Source organism: Camelus ferus, chromosome 12 (genome assembly GCF_009834535.1).
Source record: "Camelus ferus isolate YT-003-E chromosome 12, BCGSAC_Cfer_1.0, whole genome shotgun sequence".
Lineage (NCBI taxonomy): Eukaryota > Metazoa > Chordata > Mammalia > Artiodactyla > Camelidae > Camelus > Camelus ferus.
The window spans coordinates 33594410-33620995 of record NC_045707.1 but is presented as its reverse complement, the minus strand read 5'-3'; the positions used below and the strand labels follow the sequence as shown (position 1 = coordinate 33620995).

The 26586-nt window shown below is 39.6% G+C and overlaps 1 protein-coding gene across 2 annotated transcripts in view; it reads right to left on the bottom strand.

The window, feature by feature from the left end:
* The window catches only part of IRAK3 (interleukin 1 receptor associated kinase 3), a 47456-nt gene that overhangs the window by 11299 nt on the left and 9571 nt on the right, over positions 1-26586 (bottom strand). Inside the window, exons 2-8 of one of the 2 annotated variants that reach the window (XM_032493353.1) lie at positions 23169-23351; positions 18734-18798; positions 18054-18108; positions 16487-16638; positions 12783-12847; positions 9347-9461; positions 8393-8511 (exon numbers count right to left, since the gene is read on the bottom strand). In XM_032493353.1, the coding sequence (XP_032349244.1) occupies positions 8393-8511; positions 9347-9461; positions 12783-12847; positions 16487-16638; positions 18054-18108; positions 18734-18798; positions 23169-23351 (754 nt within the window). The remainder of the gene's footprint in view (positions 1-8392; positions 8512-9346; positions 9462-12782; positions 12848-16486; positions 16639-18053; positions 18109-18733; positions 18799-23168; positions 23352-26586) is intronic. The other variant, XM_032493354.1, reaches the window with a different exon arrangement.

Sequence of the window (26586 nt, the reverse complement as noted above, 5' to 3'; positions counted from 1 at the left end):
TGAAATTTTATCGCTAACCAAACTAGCACAGCTTCCCTAAGCCCCAGTTTCCTTGTAGATAAAAACATTTGATGACTCTTACCTCACAGGGTTGTTATAAGGGTTAATGAGAAAACATAATCAGAGTGCCTGATGCACAGAGAGGGCCTGGAAATGTGCCCTGAAGGATGCAGCTGGCCATCATCCATCCTACACCCACCACCGCAACTTTAAGTCCCACAGGACTTTGTTGGGTGTCTCAAGAAGTCCAAGAACACCCAATTGGATGTAACAAAGGTACAGGGGGTTGCAGGATAACCCTGGAAATCTGAGGACTCTTGGGTTCAAGGCATCAATTGAGTTTCAAAATAGTTCCAGAGAAGTTCTGGAAGAACCTGACCGAACTAATATTCCCAGATGTTTTAAGACATGGAGAAAAAAATATACATATTGTTTGGCATATATGCATTTATCCGTGTATATAAATAAATGAATATTGGGGTTTAGAGACAGCAGTGGTAAGTAAAATTGATAGGGGAAATTTTAATTTATGTACTATTTGTTTTGGTATCCCTTAGGGGAAAAATGAACATATCTGGATATTTTAGAAGAAAGCAGGCACTGATGGGAAAATAGGAAAATCTGAGGAAAAACAATTGCTTATATCTAAACTGTTTCTGAAAGACAAAAGTAGTATTTGTGGGTGGAGAAGGAGAGGGAGGAGACTGGTTAATCAAACCATCAGTCAGACAAACATCTGCATTCCTTGCAGGCTGTTCGTCCCAGCTAAACGCTGAGCTGGAGCCCGGTGGCCTCGCCACACACATCACGTCTGGGGGCAAAGACAGGAGGAGCCTGGGGCTGGCCGCAAGGGTGACAGGGTCATGGGAAGGAGCCAATCTGTGGCTCTCCCACTCTTCCCCACAAAGGAAATTCTCCATTGCCTTACTATGACCACACATCTCTGATCAATTTCCACTCTTAAAAAAATTCATTTTTAAGCAAATGGCTTCTTCCTTCCTTTCTTTCTTAGACCACCTCCCGTGTACGAAAGACTGTTTCATTTGGCAGGAGACGGCCGTACTGATGAGAGGACACGATCTTATAGGAAACGTTAGAAGTGTTCACCAAGATTATCTCCTCGCTTTGGCAATATTAACAAGAACAAGAATGTCTGGGATGAAAAATGTCGAGGATAAAAATGCATTTCAACTTAAAATTATTCATAAATGTGAAAACAATTAAGCTCTCTAAGGGATACGATGCAAATAACAAATTACTGCTTTCAGATGCTTTTATGTGATCCTGTAATTCAAAAACATCCTCGTTTCCCCAATAAAAATGTAAGGGTCCTTTGCCAAGAACAGAGACTTCAACTCTTCAAGAGTCTTTCCCTTAAATTCTTTTCCTCCTCAAATTCCACCATCTGGAAATGAATTTTGTTTTTATGATATTCTCTTTGAAGAGTTCAGATTACTAAGACATTTTTGGCCTAACTAAACCAGCAGACTTCTCAACAATACCTTTGAACTGTGGGCACGGCTCCCTCCCTGGGTGTTCTGCAGCTGCATCCTTGACAGTGTCTTCCTTAGAAGACTTTTTGCTCTCTCTGCTTGAACAAGGTGAGGCTTCTGAAGGCAGACCCTCAGGCCTAACCTCCCCCTCAAAGTCGGGCACCTGCTGCCATTTCACTAGGAGTCCGATGTCAGTGTTTCCAAATTTACACATACTAATTATGTCCTCCTCTCCTGCCCCATTTCCCTGTCTCTGCTGATGAAGGCAACATGCTCGTAGGAGTCCTGGTCAGGAACGCTTAATTTCCTAATAAGAGCATGTCTGTTGGACCCACAAGAGCATGGACCCCACCTGCTCTCCTCCACCTGCAGACCTGTGACTGAGGCAGGTAGCTAACCTCTGTAAGTCTCAGCTTTCCCCTCTGTCACAACGACAATAAGACCAATGATGCATAAACTCAGGGTTGTTAGGAGAAATTGGTAAGTTATTCAGTGGGTTGTCATGTCAAGCCTGACATCCCCTGGCTTTCACTAAGCTCCCCAATATGTCTGCAGCCTATCAGCAACCTTGACTGTATTAACATTTACCAGACTGCTTATTGCTGTCTGGGGGCTTTCTTTATGTTGTTCCCTTACCTGCAGAACACTCTCCTCCCACTTATTTTTACCCAACTCCTCTATGCAGCTTGATTCACTTCCTCCACGAAGCTTTCAGTCCACTGCGCTGAACTCCTTTCCAAGTGCCTACTGTACGCCCTTCACTGTACCATTTGGCACTTCCTCAAAGACCAGCTTACACTGTTTACACAAGCATAATGCTGAATCTACAGAAGATACTAAGTAAACATCTGATGATATAATCAGTTGGTAAATTCAGAGGATTTGAAGCCTGTAGGCAGCCTTAGAGCACCCAACATATGGCAAATATGTGGCCCAAATGTTGCCAACACACCCTCCCATTCTTGACAGACATCACTAATTGAGCTTAGAACATACCCTCCCCAGATTCCCTTTCCACACAGCACATGGAAAGCCGTTACCAAACAATCAAAGATGGAATGTGAGACGAAAGTGATTTGTCATCGCTGCTAGAGTAGAATCGCTTTTTTTCAGATGAGGTAAATGAGCCCCAGCTGGTTGAAGCGACTTGTTCTATGCAAAACAGCTCGCGCTAAAGCCTAGCCCTCCTATTTCCCTGTTCAGTGCTTTTTCAATTTACTACAGGTAACTGAAAGAAACATCTTTTTATTCAGCTACTCATAAAAGATTAAGAAACTGCCAATTACAAAGCAGAAATGAAATGAGTTTTCTCCCTTCTTCTCTTTAGCTGTACATAGATCATTCTGGTGGCAAAGTGGTGGCTAATGGGTGAGTCACCCGAAGATGCATTTTAGCTTAACACGGGGCGGGGGGCACCCAAGTAGAGCTCTAATACGTGCTGTGCAAGGGTCCACGCACAGGCTGGATGAGATACTTGAGTCTCCATGAGGCGGGAGGAACCACACTCATTGCCAGACCCTGGGCTGTGCTTTACGGAGATGATCTCATTTCACCCTCACGACCGTGGGAAGAAGTGCAGTGGTTTCAGTTCCAGACAAGGAAACTCAGCCTCAGGGGGTTTAAGTAATTTACCCAAGCTCACACTGCTGGAAGGTGGTAAAGCGGGGACTTGTATTGAGATCTGAGAGACCCCAAAGGCCACACCCTTAACCAGTGACAAGAGACGGGGGCGGGGTGGGGGCAGCAATGAGATCACGGGGTGCTTGCTGGAAAAGGGGAAGGACAGGGAAGAGACTGGGGAGGGATGTTTCTGGAAAACAGGCCTGTTAGGACTTTGCTAACCTGCTCAAGGGTGAGCAGGTGTCTGGAGGTGCCTCCCGAAACATATCTGGGCTCATCCTCACCCCAAAGCTAATCAGGGTAAAGCGTGGCCAAGGTTTAAGAAAATGTGGGGCCACGTCATTCCCCTGCACAACTCCCAGGTCGGCAAGTATAGAGCACAGTACAAAAATAGGCAGTTGTAATGGCAAAGCATTTGAAAGCAAGAAGAGGTCCAGCCTCAGGTCACCCTAGTTGGCTCTGAATGTACAAGTGAGAAACTTGGCCTGAGAGCGTGAGGCAGGACCTGGGCTGGACCCCAGACTTCCTGTGCTCTCTGCATGTCACCCCCAGTAACAGCACTGCCTGTCACTGAGACAAAAGGTGCTGCTCATACTTTGGGCACCAGCCTGCTGAAGAATAACTGTACAATCTTCACAAATTATTCCAAAAACCACAGAGGTGTAAGATTATCAAGCTTCTCTGTAGACAGAATTAATTACAGAGAATGACTGAAATGAAACTTTGGGATACCATTCAGTAACCAGAGACTCCTTCTTGGAACTTCTGATTCCCTGGTTTGAGGTAGAAAGGTCTGATGCCAAGTTATTTTCTTCTAATAAATTTTATTTTTATTGTAAGAGTAGACATAATCCTTAAGCAAGAATTTTAAAAACATAAAGTAAAAAAAAAAATAAGCTATTATGTGAAAATCCACAGTCTCTCCACCTAATTAAAGCCTTATTTATATTTTGGCATATTTCACTTTTAATCTCTTTTTTTTAATTCAGGAATTTGTAGGTCTACAAAATTATTGTTGTGTGCTTACAGTTTGGCTTTTTTCATTTACTATCACTTGATGTACATTGTTCCATATTGCTTCATACAATTAAAAAAACGTTTAAAAATGTCAAATGACGCATGATAAACCCTTCTGTGAGTCATCAGTCTGAGGCCCAAATGCAGAAATGAAAATAAAGGTAATACTATTTTCCATTTCTCACTTCAACAAAAACAGAGCCCTGACCTAGCCATAGAAAAGGTCACCATTTAACACAGTTTGAGATCCTTTTTTTCAGCCAATTATCAGGGCTGCATGATAAAATAACCTCTCTCCTACAAGTTTCCTTTCCTTGCAAAGAATGATAAAATTAATATGACAAAGGCAGAAGAGTAGGGATTTCCGACCTTCCTGAAAGCACTAGGCTGCACACAAAGGGACCAAGAATCAGGGAGGCCCAAGTTTAGAGCAAAGTAAAGGATTCATTTAAAGGAGATGCAGGAGGGTAATCTAGGTCAGCCAATTCACGTTTGGCCAAGACTGCTGGGGACTGAGCGTCATAAATATCTGACAGATGTTCAGTGCCCTGAGTGAAATGAGTTGGTCTCATTCCAGTTTCTGGAGAGCAGGTATGCAAAGCATAGGGGGAAGTCTACTGCTATAGTTGGCACTAATTAACATCTTTTCCTGGCAGGCCCAGCAGAAAGGCCAAGAATTCAGTGGCTGCAGAGGGGGCTGATTTGCTTTGGAACAGACAGGGAAACACGGATGAACACTTCTGAAACCACAGTTCTCGAATCATTGTCCATAGTCCTAGAACTCCACGCCCTGATACAGGCCTGGGTGGGTGTCATCTGTGGATGGTTCTGTTTGAGTCTTCGAACCCTCTGGAAAACCCAGAAAGGCAACAATCAGCAGCAGCCTTTTCACCCACTAAAAAAAATACACTGCTGGCTGGATTTCCAGCTCCAACCCTGCCTCTTCCATGAAATTCTCCCTTCCTCTGATCCGCTCTCTCTTGGGACTCTGTATTGATATTACCTCTTGGCCATTCTGTCTAGCAGTGTTATTTAAATGATTTGATCAATCTGCACATCCAGACAAGTACCTGGGATAATGGCCTGGAAGAAATGGCCTCCTTTTAAACTGTGAGAACACCTAGGAGACTCCAGAACCTTCCTGCTCTCTCTGTACCCAGAGAGAAGCCTCGGAGTTCCTTGCAAGAGCCTAGCTTCTCAAACTCAGGTCCTCAGCCTAGTAAGCAATCAGGGCTCCATCCAACTCCCTCCCCACCATTTTCCTTACTTTCTCCAGTCTTATTGTTCCTTATTCTCCAACCTCATCCTTTCCTCTCCAACCAACCAACTTGTCCTGCTTTCATTATACACCTGGCAATTCTTTCCTCGGCCCCTTTAAACATACAGCCTCCACCAGGAATATTCTCTTCCCTTCTTTGAACCAATCTATGGCTGTGACCCATCTCCTGCAAGACTCGGCTAGGACTATCTAATTAGAAGTAGGTTTCTCAGACCACTCACACACTGTGTGTATTCAGAGCTGCACTATGTATTTTCCATGCTTTCCTTATCTGTCTAATCACCAGCTTGAAGCTTCAAGGTCAAGGCTATGATCGTCAGTGTCTTCCCCCAACTGTGGTCTAAGACAACGCTCTGCACACAACAGACATTCCATAAATATTTGTGAACTAAGATGAATGTGGTTTTCAGAATGTTCTGTAAACATGTTAACATAGAAGCGATTTTTATTAAAATAGAGCTTAGCTTGTGGGTCCACTTTTCAAACATAATGAATTGAAGACAGAGATAAGTACTATGGACTGAATATTTGTGTTCTCCCAAAACCTGTATGTTGAAATCTTAACCCCCAAAGTGATGGTATTGGGAAGTAGGTCCCCTGGGAGGTGATTAGGCCATAAGAGCTCCCTGTGATGAATGAGAGTAGCGCCTTATAAAAAAGACCGCAGAGAGATCCCTCATCCCTTCCACCACGGGAGGACACAGAGAAAAGACGACCGTCTATGAACCAGACAGTGACTCTCACCGGACACAGAATTGGCTACTGCCACGATCTTAGAATTCCCAGACTTCAGAAATGTGAGAAATAAATGTGTGTAGTTTGTAAGCTACTCAAATTATTTCTGCTACAGCAGCCCAAATGGCTAAGTAAAAAGGCTGGTTGGCCATCACCTCTCTTAGCCTCTGCCTCTGCTTCCTACCACTTCTTGACCATTAGAATAGGACTGGCCATCGAACGAGTGAACACTCTCTGCCAAGCACCATATACGATCTGTCATTTAACCCCAAGAGACAGAAGCTACTATTCTTTTATTAGCATTTTGCAGAAGGAAAAAACTAAGGCTTAAAGAGGTTAAGCAATTTGCTCAGGATCACACTTTAAGTGGAAAGTTCGCTTCTTAAACCTGATCTCTCTGATTTAAACAACTGTGGACACTGAACTAAAAGGAAAGGACAGCAAGAGGGCGGGGAGGGAAGTATATGAAACTAGAAAAATCATGTGGTCACATTTTGCAGAGAGCCATCCTCCTAATCTTGGTGGCGGTGGTGGGGCAGTGCTGTGGCCCCTTCAGGATCCAGGGGGGCACTCATTCATCCTCCAGCTGGGGAGGGGTGGCAGCTGATGGCTCACAGCTAAGCCCCAGCCTGGGAACTGCCCATGGCAGAAGGGAGCTGCCTCACCCGTTACAGCCCCACTCAGGGCTGGTTGGATACAGGGGAGCAAAACCCCAAGCGCCCTGCCTCCCGAGGGACCAGCTTTGACGGGCCACCCCAGCTGCAGCAGTCCTCGTGGTGTCTGCCGAGGCCTCCACTGCAACAGCCCAGCTCAGCTTCCCCAACTGCCCAGTTCTGCCTTCCTCCACCCTCCCTCCCTACTGTTATTCCTGAGAGCACTCTCAGAAAAATCCCCTGCAGGCAAACCTCTGCCTGGAGCTCTGCTTTCAGGAAAGGACTTGATAAATCAGTCACACAAAAGGAAATTTTTAAAGACTAATGGATTACTTCTTGGGATTAAAAATAAGTTCATGCTCACTTTAAGTTTAAATCAAAGGAAGAACAGGCACAGCAAACTCCAGATACTTACTGATTTATTTACTCAGTTAGAACGCACATTTGGCACTACCTCGCTGTGCTGAGCTGGCTGCGAGCTAGGAGGAAGGGGGGTTGTTCTAGGTTGATGGTGGCACCTCAGCCCTTTGGAAGCAACCCCAATGGGTGATTCCACTGCTCCCTGAGGCTCTGACTGTCCATCTTGTCCCAGGTCCTATGAGGGTACACAAATTTTATGCTGATTCTATAAGGCCACTAGCAGTTGATGAATTAACCACACTGCAACAGGAGCAGATATGCACGGGTGGTTCCCCTCTCCACCTCCCCCCGCACCTGCACCCCCATCCCCCCAGGAAAAAGTAAAACCTAGAAGTCTTTTTACATGGAGTTCATTTCACCAGAAAAATAAAGCAATCAGTCCCTCTCCTGCTCAACTTGAAAGCACACTAAAAGCTTTTTTCAAAATACTGGGTGATGGTTCAGAAGAGGGAGAGCCTTTTAAATGCAGTCTTCCCTGCTGTTCAGCAAAGGTGTATTTACGCACTTTTGGACAGGTTCATGACGCAGGGCACACGGGAAATATTCACAGGGGGGTTTTGCTACAGGGTACCTACTCTCCGCCTGGGGGATTCTTTATGTCTGCTAAAGAAGAAGAGAGATGGAAGACGTTGCTTCTCATTTTCTCACATCTCAAACATGCACAGTAATTGCTGCCCGGCCTGTCACAGGTGAACACATAAAGCTACGAGGCAGCCGGCTCGCTGGACTCGAAAGGCACCGGAGACTCAAGGACAAAGGATTTAAATCGCCCATTACTACTGTCCTCTTGTGAGGAATCCCCGTATAAGCCACTCAGCCCTTCCTTAGACCTCAGCTTTCTTTTTTTTTAAAACATGAGATGAATACAGGTTCATTTCGCAGTGTGCTATGAGATAAAATTAATAAAACACACAAAACTGTCTATCCTACATTGTTCATTAATAATCCCCAAAGATAACATAAACTCTCCCATTGGCAACATAAATGTAGCTTTAAAAATTTGGTAGACATGTTTTCATTAATAAAAAGGTTAAGATTTTAAGTACTTTGATGAGAGTTCTTAACAAACGCAGAAACATGCCAGGGGAACTAGACAGAAAATGGGGTGAGGTCCGACCCTCCTGTGATGACAAAAGGGGCTTCCAGGTGTAACCTAAAGCCCTGGGATGATTTACCTCGATATACTGCCACAGATGACGGAGCACGGCTCGGCGCTGTGCAAGTACTGCACGGCTCTGGATGTTCCAATTAATACACTGATTCGAACGTGCCAAGAGAGTGGGGCTGTGTTACCCTAAAAAGACAAGAGTAGTTGGTTTGGCTGTATTTTCTGAGAAAAACAATCCATGTTTGTATTCATCACGTAGATGTTGTCAGAATAAACTTTCATGAGGTGGGGAGAGGTGGGTGAATCAACATTTGAGTTGACCATAATCTATTTTTAATTCCAGACAGGTTTTCCTGTGCTGCCGATGCTGGTTCTATGTCCCTTTACAGGCAATGAAAATATCTAAGCATTTTTAACGTTAGCTTAATTGAAATATGGCCAATAAGATAACTATGTTTCAGAGTTCACTAAATAAGATTTTTAAATTATTTGTGGCACAACAGTGTGGGGGATTGAGAATAATCTGTTTTTTTCTCATCTTAACTGAAATTTAACCAATGAGGAATTAATTTTTAAACTTTTCTTTCAAAAAAAAAATCACAAAAGAAACCAGGGCACTTATTCACCCTCCTTCTCTTTAAAGAGTCTGTATCACTTTTACAGTCTATCCTTTGTATTGAATGGTTACTTTGTGTAAGGTTATGCAAGTAACAATTATCTGAGAAATAAGGGTAGCTGATGTGAACTCACATGAGACATGTTATCAGCGAGGAGTGAGGACCCAGCCACTCTTGTGGCCACCATGTTGCACAACACACAATAGCTTAGTACTTATGCAGCCTTCTAAAAGCAAGAAATTAATTCATGGAGAAGTCCTCTATTTCCTTGTGAACCCACTCTTGGCTGTCCCTTCATGTGAACACATGTTGGCCTCTTGGTTCTCTTGGAAGGTTTCGGCAGCACCACCTCCCCAGGGCTTTAGAGGGTCAGAGTATCAGGCAGAGTAACGGATATGACTTACTACACACTGCAATCTGTCAAAGAGTGATCCATTTCTCATATACGGATAAACCAGGCAAAACTTCTCACCCTCTGTAAAATATGCCATCAACTCCAGTATGTTTGGATGATGAAACCTTAAAACAAAAGATTTTTAAATCCATCAAATTGTTTATTCCAATGAATTTCATTTCCAATGGGAAACGAAAAACACTCTGTTTTGTGGGTGGGAAGGTGGGCTGGGGAATGGGTTTAAAACAGAATAGAAATGTGGCCAAGGGAGAAGGACTTTCACTGGACACATGACACAGATTTGCCTTCTACATTGGTCTAAAGTGTTCTAACAAATGTTGGCCAATATCCACATATAAGACAGAAAATTTAAGAAAGTAAACAGTTCTTAAGATTTGGTGTATTGGGAACTTTATAATAAATAGAAAACAATATTTGATATTAACTTATTTTTATCAACATGAAACCCAGTATGACTTATTTATTAAATAAATAACGATAATGCAACTAAAATTATCTATTTCATTGCTTTAGCTATACATGTGTAACTAAAGTCACCAAAATAGAAGAGAACAGAAGACTGTTTTCATTCATCCATTTTACTGACTGTTACTATATCAGGTACTGTAGTAGGCCCCAGCCACACAGCTAAGAGACATTCAATGTCTTCACAAACCTTGTATTGTTACCCAAACTCCAAGTGACTAGTAAAGTTTGATGCTGAAAAACATATTACTGATTTTTTAATCACAGAATTATATGTCAGTATCATATACATTTTTCAGGCTCCTTTTTAAAGAAAACCTCTTATTTCTTAGATGCATGTGTCCTTACTGTGAAAACCAACAGAACCCAGGTAACAACTAGGAAATATAAAGCACATGAAATTCACATACTGTGAACTCAGTTCAATTCAACAATCATTTATTGAACACCTCCTATGTCTTAAGCATGCTTGAGGATATTGAAATAAATATATTTTTCAAAAAAGGGTGCTAAATAGAAAGTCCTATTACTCATTTCTTCAGTCGCAAAACTTACCTCTGTTCCTCCTTCATCAAGAAAGAGAATGCATGTGTGTGTGTGTGTGTGTGTGTACATAAACACTACACGATCCCTTAAGTTGTTTCCTTAATATTAAACCAAAAAAAACTCATACTCAGGTCTCAGCTTAGATGTTACTTTTTCCAAGACGCCTACTCTGCCGCCCACCCCCCTCCAATTACCATTTCCTCCTCCCTCAGCACTCTGTACTTCTGTCTTATTATTTAACTTACTGCAATTGCCTGTTTGCTGTGTACTTCTCTCCTAACCCTACTGTAAACTACATTCTAAGACGAGAAGGCTGTCTCTGACCTATTTACTAGCAAATGTCTGAGAAGAGAGAGGCTGAGGATGATTTAGGAAAAAAGTTGGATCTTATGAAAAAACAGCAGGCTCTGTCTCAGTTTCCTCATCTGCAAAATGGGGATAATAGCAGGACTCATCTCAAAAGATTGTTGTAAGGAATAAAGAATTAATATAAGTCAATTCTGTAGTAAAACTAAAAGACTAAAGAAATATTAGCAACATAAATGATAATGATGGCACACCAGAAACATTCAACGTCACAGAGTTGTTCATTCTCTCCAAAGCAACACACAAATGCCTCAGCAGAGTAAGTCCAAATGGATCAGATATACAAATGTAAAAGTTAAACCATAAAAGTACTTGAAAAAAAGGGCAGAATTATAATTTCTCAGTGGTGGAGGCCTCTTAAACCATAATATAAAACCTAGAACTCATAAAAGAAAACATAGATTAAATCCAACTATATGAAAACAATTTCCACGTGGCAAAAACTAAAATAAGCAAAGGCAAACAAAAATCTGGTTAAAAAAAAAATTATCAATTTGATCTCATAACAAAAATTAGGGCTAATTTTCTCTAATATATAAAATGCTCTTACTAACCACTAAGAAAAAAATCCAACAACATAATTTAAAAACTGGACAAAGAAATATTAAGATATTTCATAGAAAAGGAAATACATCTCTTAATATGAGAAGATTCATTCACCATAGAAAAAGAAATTTAAACCATTTCCACTTAGCAGATCAGAAAAAATTAAAAGAATAAATGCTATGTTGGCAGGAATACGGGGAATAAGGCACTCTAATATACGACTAGTGTAAGCATAAATTGGTATAACTTCTACTGGAGGACAATTTGGTAATATATAACATACCATTATGTAACCATTTGACTCCACAGTTTTATTTATAAAATAAAAATGAAGTTTTATTAGATATACTCCAATAGGTATGAAATAACATATCTACAAGGTTTTCTTGTTGTAGCATTATTTTTTAAAAATAAAAGGTTAGGAAAAAATCTAAAAATGCATCAATAGGAAAATGGTTGATTAAATTACAGCATGGCACACAACGCAATACTAACATAGGCAAAGTGAACAATGTATTTATGCTACCTCTTGCGCGAGAAGAGGAAAGTAAGAAAACAAAATACATAGATGGCTACACAGAAAATATCTCTGAAAAGATACACAAGAAACTGAAAACTCTGCTGCCTTTGGGAAAATCAGCTGCATGGCTGGATGAGAACAATGGAAGGAAATCTTTTCTTGGTTTACCCTTTTGCACTTTTGGAATTTTGAAGCGTTTGAACTTAATCCTTATGCATAAGCAAAGAAATAAAGCTTGAATATAACAACCTTCTTATTACAATGTTGGTTTTAGTTTCTCGTTGACTAAATGATAAATTGTTTTTATACTTAGCCTCTAACATTTTGATTTCTGGTCCTGGGTATAAAAGGAGAAGGATTTAGTATAATACCTCCCTCCCCTCAACTCACATATTGGTTTAGAAAACATCTGAAAAGAACATTTTCTATTTGTAAAGGGTGATGACTGAACTCTACAGGGCAGGCTTCGCTGTGCACAGCTGCAGATATGAATATATATGAAAAAGGAGGCATTTTAGTTTGTCTCCAAGGACTTTCAGGCTCATGAATGGATTTCCAGAAAATAACATGCACATCAAAAGCACCGGATTTCTTTGTCTAAAACTCTTGTCCAGAAGAGGGTTATACTGATGAAATGGTTTCTTGACTGGAATGTCTCTAAGAAAGGGGGGGAAACGGTGAAACATACACAAGTCTAATGTTCTAAGAATTATTTTACATTCAGTCATGTTAGTCACACATGATTTAACCCACTTCTTTGTGACGGTTTCTTCTTAAAATACATTCAAGTGAATTATGTAAATGGTCTATTTTAAAATGTACTCTAAGGAATATACTAAAGCAGATGTCAAAAATTTACCCATGTTCTAACATCCAAACCCACATTCATTAAATGCCAACTACGCCAAGCTCTGTGCTGTAGAGTCAAAGATGAGCAGATGAAAAGCAGGCCAAGGGGAGAAATCCAAGGCAAAATACTCACAGAAGTAAAACTTCAAGCTCAGACAAAAACCTCTTCCATTGTTTCTTACATTGCATTTTTTTCTCCTAAATATCATAGAGAAAAACAAGAAAAAAAAGTAAAGAAAGGATCTCTCTACTTCTGAGATTCTTAACCTAGGGTTTCTAGTCTCCCTGAAATTACATAGACTTTTTGGTATAAATGCATATGAACATTTTTCTGGGGGGAGGACCCTTAGCTTGCATCAGACTTTCAAAAATCCACTAACCGCAAAGCAGACTTGGAACCACTGCTCTTGAATTAGAAGTTTTTCATGAAATGTATCATGTTGCCATATTTTATATTCAAACCCTCTCACCATATTTTGTACACATTTACATGAATTCAACGATGTTTTATGTATCCAAAGAAAATCCCATGACAGTTAGAAATTCCTCACTTGATCTCAAAGAACCATCTCAAAGGTTGGGATGGTTGTATTCTGATTAGAAGTGATTTCAATAATTTCGCATTTATGACCTGGGTTATTTAGATGTCGGCTCAAGTTTACCTTTGTATTAATTGTGAAAAGATGGGCTCACTAAGAAAGTGAAAAATATAACTCCTTACTTCAAGGCAGCTTCAGAAGCTAGCCCAATGCCTGACGTATGAATAAATTAAGTGAATTCAATGATATTGTTCTGAGCACCTCCACTGTATCAGACACTGTTCTCGATGGCTTCACACACCTTACGTCGCTGCACATCTCTGAATCTCAAATTTCTAACTTCTACCACAAAAGGGTTAAATTAAGAGTGCTCTTAGGTCCCACTGGTTAGAAGGTTCTGTCATTTGCAAATTGTTAGACAGGGCAGTTTTTAGAGCCCTCTGTCCTCAGGAATATAGGGAGAAAAATCCAACAGGAATTCTGGGAGCCATTTTCCAAGTTAACTCAAGATGTCAGAAACAATGAACTAGGCTAACAAATCTTTTTCAAGGACCATACTATGAGAGTTTATATTTTAAAAAAGTGTCCTGGGAGCCAAGTAGATTGGGTCTCAGGCCCACCTCTAACACTCACTATTTGTGGCTTTTTCTTACTCACCCTCCCTGGGGTGGCAGTTTTCTTAATCTGAAAAAGTGAAGGGGTTAGTTTTTGTGTTCATGCTCTCCTAGCGCTCCTGCTGCTCAAAAGTGTGTTGTGTGCACAAGGAACCTCAGCTTTCTTGGGGAGCGGGTGGGAAAGGCTGAATCTCAGGTCCCAAACCAAATGTGCTGAATCAGAACCTGCGCTGGAAGGCGTCCAGGTGGTCTGGCTGTGCTAATGTAACACCTCTAGTGCATTTCCCAGCCTCAGTCCCTCTATGAGGGTCCCAATGTTACAGAACCACATTTCTTGTAAAAAATGCTCTGTGGCTAAGGATTCATTAAATCATCTCATTTTTCCTGGTGTGTGTGTGTGTGTGTGTGTGTGTGTGTGTGTGTGTGTAGGACTTTGTATAATCTCTAAGTCTTAGGTAACTTTGCTACTTCCTGTCTTTTTACTAATAGTAAATAGCAACTAAATTCATGAAAAGAGCATGTGTACTTCATTCAATTCACCCAACAAACATTTACTGAGCAACTTCTCTGGGCCAGGCTCTGTAATAAGGCATTGGGATACAAAGATAAATAAGAGCTCTTTAAAGAAAACCATCCAGTCCACAGGGAGAGGTAGATGAAGAAATCAATACTATGAGATGGTGCTGTTTTGCTGTGGCTGCACAGAGGAGGGCCACCAAAACCATCCTGGAGGGGTCGGAAGCAACTGAGGAAATGATCACTGTCTTTGGGAAAAGAAGGGAACGAGAAATAGAGGAAAAGACATCTCATTCTGAAGCCAGACTCCTAGAAGGACAACTCCCAAGAGGGAGTGTGAGTTGGTGGCAGCTGCAGAAAGAAAAGTAGACAGATGGAGTCTTTGAGGTGGTGGCCCTGGGGCTCGACCATAAGAGAATACCCAAATGGCGCCAGGGACACGCTGGCCCCGAGCAGCAGGCTTCAGTCAGGCCACCTCTAGAGTCAACACGTTCTTTGTGCTGAATGGCTGTACCCGTAGGTTGTTTCGTTTTCTTATCATTCATCTTCTCAGGAATCTTGAGACGTCTGCATAGAATCAGTGGGGTAAATGCAACGTGGGGAAATGATAATTTTAAAAGGCCCTGTAATCTAAGCTGCAAAATCAGAACCAACTGAGATCCCTCCTTCTCCCCTATTTCCCTAGACCCGTCTACCAGATCACTGGATTTGCTCCATTTCACCTCACCTCTTAGACACAGTACTTTCTCCCTGCCATCCCTACCGCCTCTGCCCTGGCTTACGGTGGTTATCAACACTGGCCATGCTTCTGAACCACCTGGCGATGCCCGTCACCACCACTGCTCCTCTGACCTAGCCAGATGCTATGGGGCTCATTTTTAAAAAAAACTTCCTGGGTGATTCTAATGTTAGAGTGGAGAACACTGGTGCCAGCCCTACTCATTTCTTAGTTTACACATCTGAAATATCCCTCTACCAGGTCTTTCTACCTCCAGTCTAGTCCTTGCCTATCTTCCCTTCAATGCCCCTGCCAATTTCCAGCGCATCATCTAACCTGTATTCAGAGTTACATTTCAAAACATTAGTCTTTCATTATTCTATTAATAAACCATCCATGGACTTCACCTATCTTGCCAGTATCATCTTCTGCCACTACATACCCACCCTCCCACACTAAACCTTCCTCCATCAAACTACCTGTTATTCATGAGTAAGATGTGTGCTTTCATGCATGCGCCTCTAGGCCTTGGTACCTGCTATCCCCTCTATCCAAAAAATACTTCCCTTGCTGCCTGCCGAAGTTCTACTTATCCTTCAAAATTCAGCTGAGAGGACAATTCTGTTCATCCACTTTTCCATTTGTTTACTGCATAAATGTTTACTGAGTGGTTACTCTGTGCCAGGCACTCTTCTGGGTGCTGGAGGTACCAGCCCCACTCTGGCTATCTTTTATGTGCTCCCACGACCTTTTGGGCAAATCTCTGCTACAGTATTTATCATGCTGCAGTTTAACCTTCTCTCTACCTGTTTTCCCCACAAGACTGTGAGTTCCTGGAGGATGCAACTACGCTTTGTCCATCTCTGCCCTGTGCCCAGCCCAGAGAAGGAGTTCAGTAAATGTTTGCTGGCCGTTGACCACCAATGAAGAACATGAATACTGCTTTCCTGGCTGCAACCACTCAGCTGTATTCTAACCCCCTACTCTGATTGTTGCCTTGCTGCTCCTACTGGAAGCCTCGTTTTTCCCACTCTGGACAGTGACTGAAGGCAATACATAAAGTAGCACTGAATATCAGTCTGTGGCTTAGCCTGTGAAGCTGCCTGGAGAGGGCACTGCCCATCCTAAAAAGCCAGGAACACTAGAGCCGACCAGCACAATCTGACCGTCGTAAGCAAAGTTCCAATGGTCCTGTGAGGCTTTTCAGAAAAAGCCTTTCTCAGGCCATACATCTGGGGATCGGAAGGCTTCAACTTCCACATGCCTGCAAGACAGGTTTCACTTCTCAGTCATTCTTCCAGTCACCTGAGGTCATATATCTTATTTCCATTTATGAAATTTTACTTTCAAGTACACCTCCTTTCAATGCTGATGAAAAATGACACATTTTAATATGAAATATGAGGAACTAAATGGAATCGATATCCTGTGATAGTAATTCTTTCCATACCTGTTTAAATAATTTAATGGCATATGTTTGGTTTTGGATTTCCACTCTGTATACCTCAAAAATCTCCCCTTCTCCAATTAAAAAATCTTTGTGGAAATTTTTGGTTCCTTCTATGATGTTTTGAAGGCTGATGGAGGATTTAGGCAATACTCCTTAGGAAGGAAAGTAGAGAGAAGACAAATTACGTTTGGTCTTTTTAAGAATCAACCACCATGATAAAGAACTAAGACAAGACTTCCACATTCAAAACACATCAGAGGGGCAGGGTATAGCTCAGTGGCAGAGCACATGCTTAGCACCCACGAGGTCCTGGGTTCAATCCATTAATTAAAAATAATAAATAAATATAAACCTGATTACCTTCCCGCCCAAAACCAAACAAAAAAAGATTAAACAAACAAACAAAAGAGAAACACACCAGAGCCCAGTGGAAAGTCAGTCAAGAAAGGCCCAGGAACCAAGCCCATCATGTGCTCCCTGTGCATTTACTTGGGCCTGGCTCCCACCATCCCACAGAGCGGCTTTTTAGATATTCAAAGAACAGCACTGTGATTCTATCAAGTTTCTAAAGAGATCAGCCAGAGAACTTAGTTGGGGAAACTTTTCCAAGATTCCGTTTTCTTGTCATTAGATCAATGGATTGCTGTTGACCCACTATGAGCCTAAAACCAGTGAAAGAAATTATAGAAGTGGAAATCTCGATGTGACTAAATAATATTCTCAAAGCATGACTGGTAGAAATGTTTTTCATGAGCCAAAGCCTCTAAATTCCTACCTTACTTTCTCAGAGTAAATTAAGAAGATGCTTCAGCTTTAAAAAAAAAAAAAAAAAAAAGTCACCTGAAGAAGAGATCGGGAGGAAAGACTTCAAAGGTAATCAAGTACAAATTCAAAGGGAAAAGCCTGGCTGGATCCTTCAGAGACCAATGTTGGCTACATTTCCACATTTAGTGTTTGATTTAGACCTTCTTGCTAAATCTTAAAGGACCATAACCTTAGCTAACTTTTCTAATTCTCTTTTGAATCAAAGAAGCAGCAGATCTAGTGGCGAAGATTAGGCAAAGCAGCCTTAAATAGCCATTAAAGTTGATCAGAATGATTCCCAGGTAGAACTAAATTATTCCCCCTGCTGATAGAGCAGGAAAGCTGGTATGGAAAGTAACTGATTTTCATAGTGACCTTCAGCATTACTCTACAATCATCTCTAAAGATTTCTCTGCAAGTTCTATGAAAATTTTTAACACTATATTAAACCCAACATAATTTTTAAATGTCTTTGTATAACACATAAAAATAGCAAATGTGACTGACAGAAAAATGAGAAATACTCCAAAATGAAGAGACTACAATTACGCTCTTTATTGGCCAATGAATTTTTAATATGACAATAATGTATCATCCATCAGAACTACGTGTCAGTCAAAACTGAGAATATTTTGACAGCTATGAATTTATCCTGAATCTGCATATTAATAAATAGTTAATATTTTTATTGGCTATTTCTCCCTTTAAATTCACTTAAAGGAAAGTATGATTTAAAGAAAAGTTGGGCTTTTTTTTTTTTTACCTTTTTCTTTACGTTCAGGAATAAGAACATTATCCACTGTGACACTGGCTGTTTCCTAAGAGAAGAAATACATGTTAAAGTAATTCGATTTCATAAGTCTAGAAAAAAACAGAACCTCAACAGAAATCTGAAGCTCCCCTGGGACTATAGAGTACAATAGGGTGGAATCTAATTTAGAAGAGAGCTAGTAGAAGGCAAAGTTACTTTATTTTATTCAACAGTATTCACTGTCATATATATTTAAGGCTTCCATACTAACAGTAAAACTCAAGTATCAATGTCATAATCACTCACGGTCAATTTTAAATGATTCTATTGCTGTAAAAATGATCACCACTAATTGCTTTAACTAAAACTAACATTAACATGCAAAACACCAACTAAAACAGGAAAATTAAAAGCTGAGTTAAGATAAATGTGTAACCCACAGCACTCTTAATAGTTCAAAGTCTCACCTCTGACAGACCACTAAGAGGAGAAAGCTTTTGACTCTTCAAACATTAACGAATCTCCAATTTCTAGAATCCCCAAATAAAGGAAGCATAACGAGAGCTAAAGCTTTCCTGGCTTCACAAAAGTAGCACAAATACGGCATCCTTCTGCCTGATAACTTCATCCCTTATGCTCAATTACATATGCAGCAGAGTTCAAGGGTCATCATCTGTGCATACACACTCTACCTTGGATAACACGTTTGGAAATGCTTCTCTCTGATGACTCTGCTCTGAAGGCTTCAAGACTGCTCCTGAAAGAGAAATAAGGGGAGCTAGATACAAAAAATGTTATGTCTCTAATAAACTTTTTTTTTTCTCCCTTAGACTGTGACAATAAATACCTCGCTAGTAAGGTTCATTTTTAAAGCTCAGTTTCATTCCCATTGAATGGTTATACACTTCCATAAGTGAAATAGTTTTCTAATGATCAAATATTATACAAACATACTTTTGTTCACTCAAAACATGAACACTTATTATTAGATTTCACTAAAAACATTAAAGTATGAAGGAGAAGACTAACAGGAAAAAAGTAACACTGTTGTCAAGTTTTTTCACACGTATTTTAAATTGTTATAATTATGGGGTTAGATTTCTCTGGGTTATTTTTTATTCCATCTTGTGTCATAAGGTATTAGAGGTGTGTGTGTGTGTTAACCACAAATGCCCACCACTCCTCCCCAGTTGAAGACTATTACTTCTGTCTGTTACAGTTTTGGCTGAACTAAGCAAGAGTATGCAGCTTCCTACAAAAAAATTAAAACTCTGCAAAATTTTGATTCAGACTTCAGAAAAATTGTATTTTTCCTTAGATTATATTCTAATGTTCTTTAATTATTTTGTTTAGAAGACTAGCAACAAAATATAATAACAAATCTCTTTGAACATTATAAACCAATTAGACCTAATAGACATCTATGGAACATTCTATCCAAAGACACACATACTTCACAAGTATACACTGAATATTCTCCAGAATAGATCATATGTTAGGCAATAAAATGAGCCTCAATAAATTTGGAAGGATTGAATCATATAAAGCATATTCTTTGTCTACATGGAATTAAAGTAGATCAGTAACAAAAGGAAATTAGGGAAACTGACAAATACAGGGAAATTAAACAACAAATGCATAAGTAATCAGGAGTCAAAGAAGAAATCACAAGGAAAATGAGAAAATACTATACAATGAAAAACACACAACATATCAAAACTTATGGCATGCAGCAAAAGCAGTGCTCAAAGGGAAATTTATTGCTATAAGTGTCTATCTTTAAGAAGAAGAAAGATATCAAATAAAAAAACTAAACCTTTGCCCTAAGGAACTAAAAAAGAAGAGAAAACTAAACCAAAGGAAGCAGAAGAAAGGAAGAATTAAGACTGGAGTAGAAATGAATGAATAGAGAAAAGAAAAATAGAAGAGAAAATCAATAAAACAGAAGTTAGTTCTTTGAAAATATGAACAAAACTGATAATCCTTTAGTTAGACTGACCAAGAAAGAAAGAGGAGACTCAAATTACTAAAATTAAGACAAAAGAGAAGATGTACCAACCCCACAGAAATAAAAGGAATTATAAGGCAATACTGTCAACAACTATACATCAAAAAACTAGATAACCTAAGTGATATAGACAGACTCTTAGGAAGACATGAACTACCAAAACTAGTTGAAGAAGAAATAAACAATCTGAATGGATCTGTAACAAGAGATTTAATTAATATTTTAAGACTTCCTGTAAAGAAAAGGCCAGGCCCAAATGGCTTCACAGGTGAATTCTACCAAACATTTAAAGATTTAACACCAGTTCTTCACAAATTCTTCCAAAATAGAAGAGGAGGGAACAAATTCCAAATCATTCTTTGAGGCCAATATTAGCCTAATATCAAAGCCAGACAAAGCATCACAAAAAAACTACAGACCAATATCCTGTATGAATACAGATGCAAAAATCTTCACCAAAATATTAGCAAACCAAATCCAGAAACATATAAGAAAGATTAGATATCATGATCAAGTGGGATTCATCCTAGGAATCCAAGGTTGGCTTAATAGCTGAAAAATAATGTAATATACCACATTAATAAAATAAACAAAATCCATAAAATCCAATAATCAATCATGATAAAACCCCTCAGGCTAGAAGAAATTTTCCTCAATTTGATAAAGGGCACCTGTGAAAAACTTATAGTTAACATCATCCATAATGGTAAAAGACAATGTTTCCCCTTTAGATCAGGAACAAGAAAAGGATGTCTGGCCTTGCCACTTTTACTCAACATTATTCTAGAGGTTCCAGCCAGGGCAGTTAGGCAAGAAAAAGAAGTAACAAACATCCTGAATAAGGTATTGTTGTGTAGAACAAAATTTGAAGTCTGGGGACTGTAAGGGCATTGAAAGTTATTGTCCTTTTGTTGTTCATAAAAAGAGAGACAATACTTCATTGTTGTATAAAATGTAAGATTCAAAATGGCTCTCCTGAGAAGCCAGCAGAATGCTGTGGATTTCATGTCAAAATCAGAAACCAACTGCTAATCACTGAGATACATATGCAAAATGTGGTATGTAAGGACATGCATACCAGAAATATAATGACAGCAAGTAAAGATTCTAGTTTCTTGAACAACTTAGTTATGTCCCAAGATTTGAGGGAATGTTTTATGGATGTGAAGAAATTACCTAGTGGCAGCCACCTGAATTGCAGGAATAGTTCTGGGAGGAAATACAAGGTCTTTCTTAGTAGCACTCATAAGAAAACCCACATTTATAAAGTGATCTTTGGTTGCTGCAATATGAAAGGCAAAATATCCTCTAAAATGAAAAACATCCCACCAAACTGAACAATTTTAAGGAAAGGTAGGCAAAAACAGATAATTTGGTTAAGTGACAACTCTATTCACAGCAGCAACAAGAAAGACAAAATCTGTATGCACTTTCAATCAGGAGCTCCAACTCCTAATTCAGGGAGTAGCTATCACAGGAGACACCTGTGCAGCGGGTTACACTTAAATGTTTCTGATGAACCACCACTGTGGCTGCTTTTAATAAGCTGTATGATTAGTTTTTTTTAGGTTATAATTCAAAGCATTAACTCAAAAAACTGCAATTAAATAATGCTATTTTCCTTAGCAAAGGATTCAGAACAAGGAACTATCCTCCTGTCTCAGATTTATCTATCTCCTGGCATTAGGGCAGTAAATAACTGTCTTTCAACCAATCAACAAATCTCTCATTTAAAAAAAAAAGGAAGTGAATTTGCATATGCAACAGACTAGGAGTCAATCAAGAATGTGGAATTTTTGTCCACGTAATTCCCTGCTGCATAAATAAACAACTTAGGGTGTGAAAAAATGCCCTGAAATCAGCCTTCAGAACACTGAAGTATTAAATATACCCCTGTGTCCCATCAAATTGGTGTGAGTTTATATTGTGAACAAGTCATGTGGGTGTTTTCAGTGGCTGGAAAAGGCTCAGATAATAAAAAGGCACCACATTTACAGTTCCCAGAGACTCACCGCATTTTACTCAATCTGTCAGCTTCCTAGAGAAGTATTCTGCTGTATGAAACTAAGTGAAGAAATGGTGTTCAACAGATGAAAGGGATTAGCCAAGTTATACAGATAATATCATGGTAGAAACCTATTGGCAACTGTCTAATATCTCATTAACATGGAAAATCTTTAAAAGTCAATCTGAAGCTAATCTTCTGGTACAAATCTCACAGGATTTCTTCTCTGTGTGAGCAAAGCTTCTCTGGGTGATGAGGCAGAGGCTTGAGTGAAGAGCATATGTGCAAATATACAGAACTACAAATATGTCTGGATGAAAAAGCCAAAGAATAAAGATGCTGATTTAAAAGTTTCCAATCAGAAGACCTGCATCTATGACATAAGACCCAAGATCACTCAAGATCATCCTTGTTGAAGTGAATAAAGTGGAATAAACAGAATGGGTGACACTAGGGGATTGCCAAAGAATGAATGGAAAAAACTTCATGAGCTTTACTTATGAGGATACTCTAAGTGTAAAGCATGACACAGCATCAGAAAGAGACATGACAGAGAGAAGAGTCAGGCCACTGTGAAACGGACAGTAAACAAGGCAGACAGAGTTAGAGACCATGGCATTAAAAACAGCAGTGACGATAACAGAAATCCCAGGGTTATTGTGGAGGTATCATTTGCACTAAAACACAGGGAAATCCAATTTATTTTTAACTTCTAATCATATGGCAAAACAAATTATAGCATTATTTATATTTTACTCATATTGTGGTTCGGATTATGTTTATGATTCTGAGTTTCAGAGTTTTGGACAAAGAGCTAATTCTCTTAGCTAGGAATGAACATTTTAAAAGTGTAGTCTGTAAATAAATATTTTTTTAAAACCCAACCATAAAGCAGTGGAAAGGAAGGTATTGTATAAGTTAGGCATTAAGAAAATTAAGTGTCACACACAAAAATGTGAAGCTGCTAAACCCCCTTCAGATAAAAGCCACAGGTAAGGAATCACTGATATATAGCAGTACCAGCTAATGTCCTGAATAAAATACAATCTTTACATTTACAAATTACAATCCTATAAAATGAACTGAGAGCCACATCACAAGAATCAATGTTTACCGTAATTTGCAATTAAGTGGATAGCCCGGTGATGGCCCATCTCCTGGAGAATCTGTAAAAGGTCACCGATGGTCTTGTTTTTCTGTGCCCAGGACCAAAGTAATTCTCTTGTTCCACTTTTACCTTGGTCTACATATTTTTCAATGTGACGAACATCCAGCCAGCTGCTTGAAAGTCGCTCTGCTGTGGAAATTAAAATAGGGAGAACCAAAAAGTAGTTAACGTTTATTGGATCCTTGTTTTTGTGTACCTTCTATGTTTTATTTCATTTTAAACATTTTAAAATGTTTTATTTTGAACTAATTTAGCATGTACGCCTCACCCAACTTCCCCTACTGTTAACATCTTATATAACCACAATACAATGATCAGACCCAGTGATTACTCAACTTCAGAACTTATTCTAATTTCACCAGTTTTTCTAGTGGTGTCTTTTTTTCTAAGATCCTATCCAGTTTCCCACGTTACAATTAGTTATAACTTCTCCTCAGTCTGCACTAGTCTGATGTTCCTCAGTCTTTCCTTATCTTTCAGGGCAGTGAAATGCTACTGTGCCCTTCTCAGCGCATAATATGAAGAGGTTCACAACATGTCTTACCACGGGTGATGTTAATCTTAATCCGTTGGTTAACCTGGTGTCTGCAGGCTTTGTCACTATAAAATTATTATTATTTCAAATTAATAACTATGTTGGGGGAGGTACTTTGAGACTATGGAAATATCCTGCCCCTCAGATTTTGCCTACAGATATTTGCATCTATCAATGGTTCTCGTTTATCATACTTATTACTGTGGGGTTTGCTTAATGGTGTCTTTCTGTTTGCCCTTTTTCCTTCTGTGTTCTTTAACTATAATTCTTCTGTAAAAAAAGTGCCATCTCTTCTTTCTCATTTATTTAGGTAACTAATTTGTCTATATCAGTGTGGACTCATGGATATTTATTTTATTCTATAGGTTAAAACCCAATACTGTACTTATTTTGTTGCTAAAATTGCCCCAACTTTGTCCATTCGGGCTGGCTTCTACATTGTTTTGACAAGCCCTTTCATTTTTGATAACACTTCCTTATTTCTGGCCATACAAGATGCTCCACACTCATTTTGTATTTCCCCTGCCCTAGCCCTTGATTTAATCACCTTTCCAGGGAGTCCTGGTTCCTTTTTTTGGATAATGGTGTTTAGAAAACAAGATCTAGATACTAGATGTGCTCACTGCTGCCAGGATTCCATTGTTTCTAGGTCCTCCAGGCAGACAGAGCTAGAAATATATGTGCTCTCACCTATGCGTCTGTATTTCTGTCTGTACACGTATTAAATGCCATGGCTTTCTACTGAAACCTCTAATCCAGGTCAATACCATACGGCACAGGTTAGCCCTTCCTCACTTACAACTTCATTCTCTGACAGTGAGAAACTTTGCTCTCATTATCTATGACATATTTACTTGTTTGTTCAGTTCTACATAAGGTCCTTCAGAATGACTAACCCATACCCCTGTGAGAAACACATTAACTAACCAAATTAAAGCACTTAGGGACAACTTTTTCTGTCCTCAGCCTAAGTATTCTGGCAAGAGCCTGTTTTCCAAAGTTATGTAGGTTCGTTCTTTTCTTCTTCATTCTCTTCAGTGTGGTTACTCACTGATAATGCGTGCAGGTTCATTTGCTCAAGTTTTTACGGAATACTGTTTTAAATGTTTTCTAGTCTGTCTTGCTGCTGAACATTTTTGAGCAATTAAAAGTTGATATCTGGGTGGGGTCAGGAAAATGTTCTACTGGGCTGATAGGATTTTAATTACTCAAAAACAGTGTATATGACTTATTTAGGGTCTGGTATAACTATCTTAAAGCTGTGCTGAAAGTATATGACCCTTTAATCTCACTCTGAGATAAGAGGATTCCTCAGGTAAAAAATTATGGTCTTTCCACATAACTTCCAAATTTTGAAGTGTATCTTAAGGCAAAGGAGGGAGAAAGAAAGCAAATGACAAATCAAAAGCATAGCTTTCTTGTCCCTGGATTAGCCCAGTCATCTTGAGCACTGAAATTAGCAATGTGTTTGGGGACCACTGATGGTGACAGCAGCACCCTTCATACGTTTATCCTCCAGAAAGTCTAAAAAATTTGGGAAGACAGATACAGGTCTATAGATTAAAATCCAGCTGTCACCTGAGAGTGGTCATGGGGACTCCCCCAACACATCACCATATCTGGTTATGGGCATCAGCCCCCTCTCCCTCTTTCACACATATAAATTTGGAAGCTGCTTTCCAGTAGTAACTAAGGTAACCTCATTGAAGGACTCACTTATTCACCAATGATGTTCACCAAAGGTTGATGTCCTTTTAAAAGGTGAACAGGCACTCAGGTCTGAGAAAAGCAAAAAGCCCTAGGGAATTATCTCTTGTTCAGTCTGTTTCAGAATACTTGGTTTTTAAAATTTTCTTAATGAACTACTACACCAGTTATAGTATATGAATCAAGACATCAGAAAGGCAATGTCTTCTGTTTAATATGTTATCCTATCCCCCCACATTTTCAGTCCTACAAAGGTTTGCTGGACTATTCAATTTCCTTCTACTTTATGTTCCTGCTGAGCCTATAAGTAAATCCTGAAAGCTGAAAGAGATCACATTATGATATGATGACTGCCCCTCTTTCTGAGTAAAAACTGACTTGGTAGACATTGCTAGTGCCCACCAATATTTCCAGTCCTCTACCCCATCAGAGAGGATTAGATTTTCCTGCTTTAGGTTGGTTATGCCCTTGTGTCTCTTCCAGCCAGAAATACAGAACAGCCAGGGTGTAATTCACCAGGTTCCCATCTCTGCCACAGTAATGGTAGAAGCACATGTTGAGATGGAGGGGGTGCCCCAAGATGGAAGCTGCCTGGAATGCTGGACCACCACATGGAGATCAGCTGTCCTGGACTCTCAGGGATTTTCCTACAAGGAAAAAGTAAGCTTCTGCTATGTTAACCGCTGAGATTTTGCAGTACATCTTAGTCTAACCTAACCAATACACACAAAGTTTTTTTTATCTTGAATTTCTCTTATTTCAGTCACATCCTGTATCTAAAAAGAGTGAAAGGAAAGTGGCAGCTCTGGTGAGCACATATCAAACAAGGGATAATAAAGTTGAAACCTTCAATTTGAATCCATGCTAAGGCTATGGGGGAAAAACAGTTGCTACAAAATATCGACACATTCATTGAGTTGGAATGTCTTTACCCTTCCTCCATATTTTAAGTTTTGGCAAGAATATCTCCATTTTACATCTCTTTGAAGAGATGATGTCTTATGAAGGGGCAAGGACTATCCAGATGCCAAAATATATTTAGATAGAGTATCACTAAAAAAAAAAATTGAAGGGGAACTTCAAAGCAAAAATGTTTATCCAGACATGGTAACTCTATTTTAA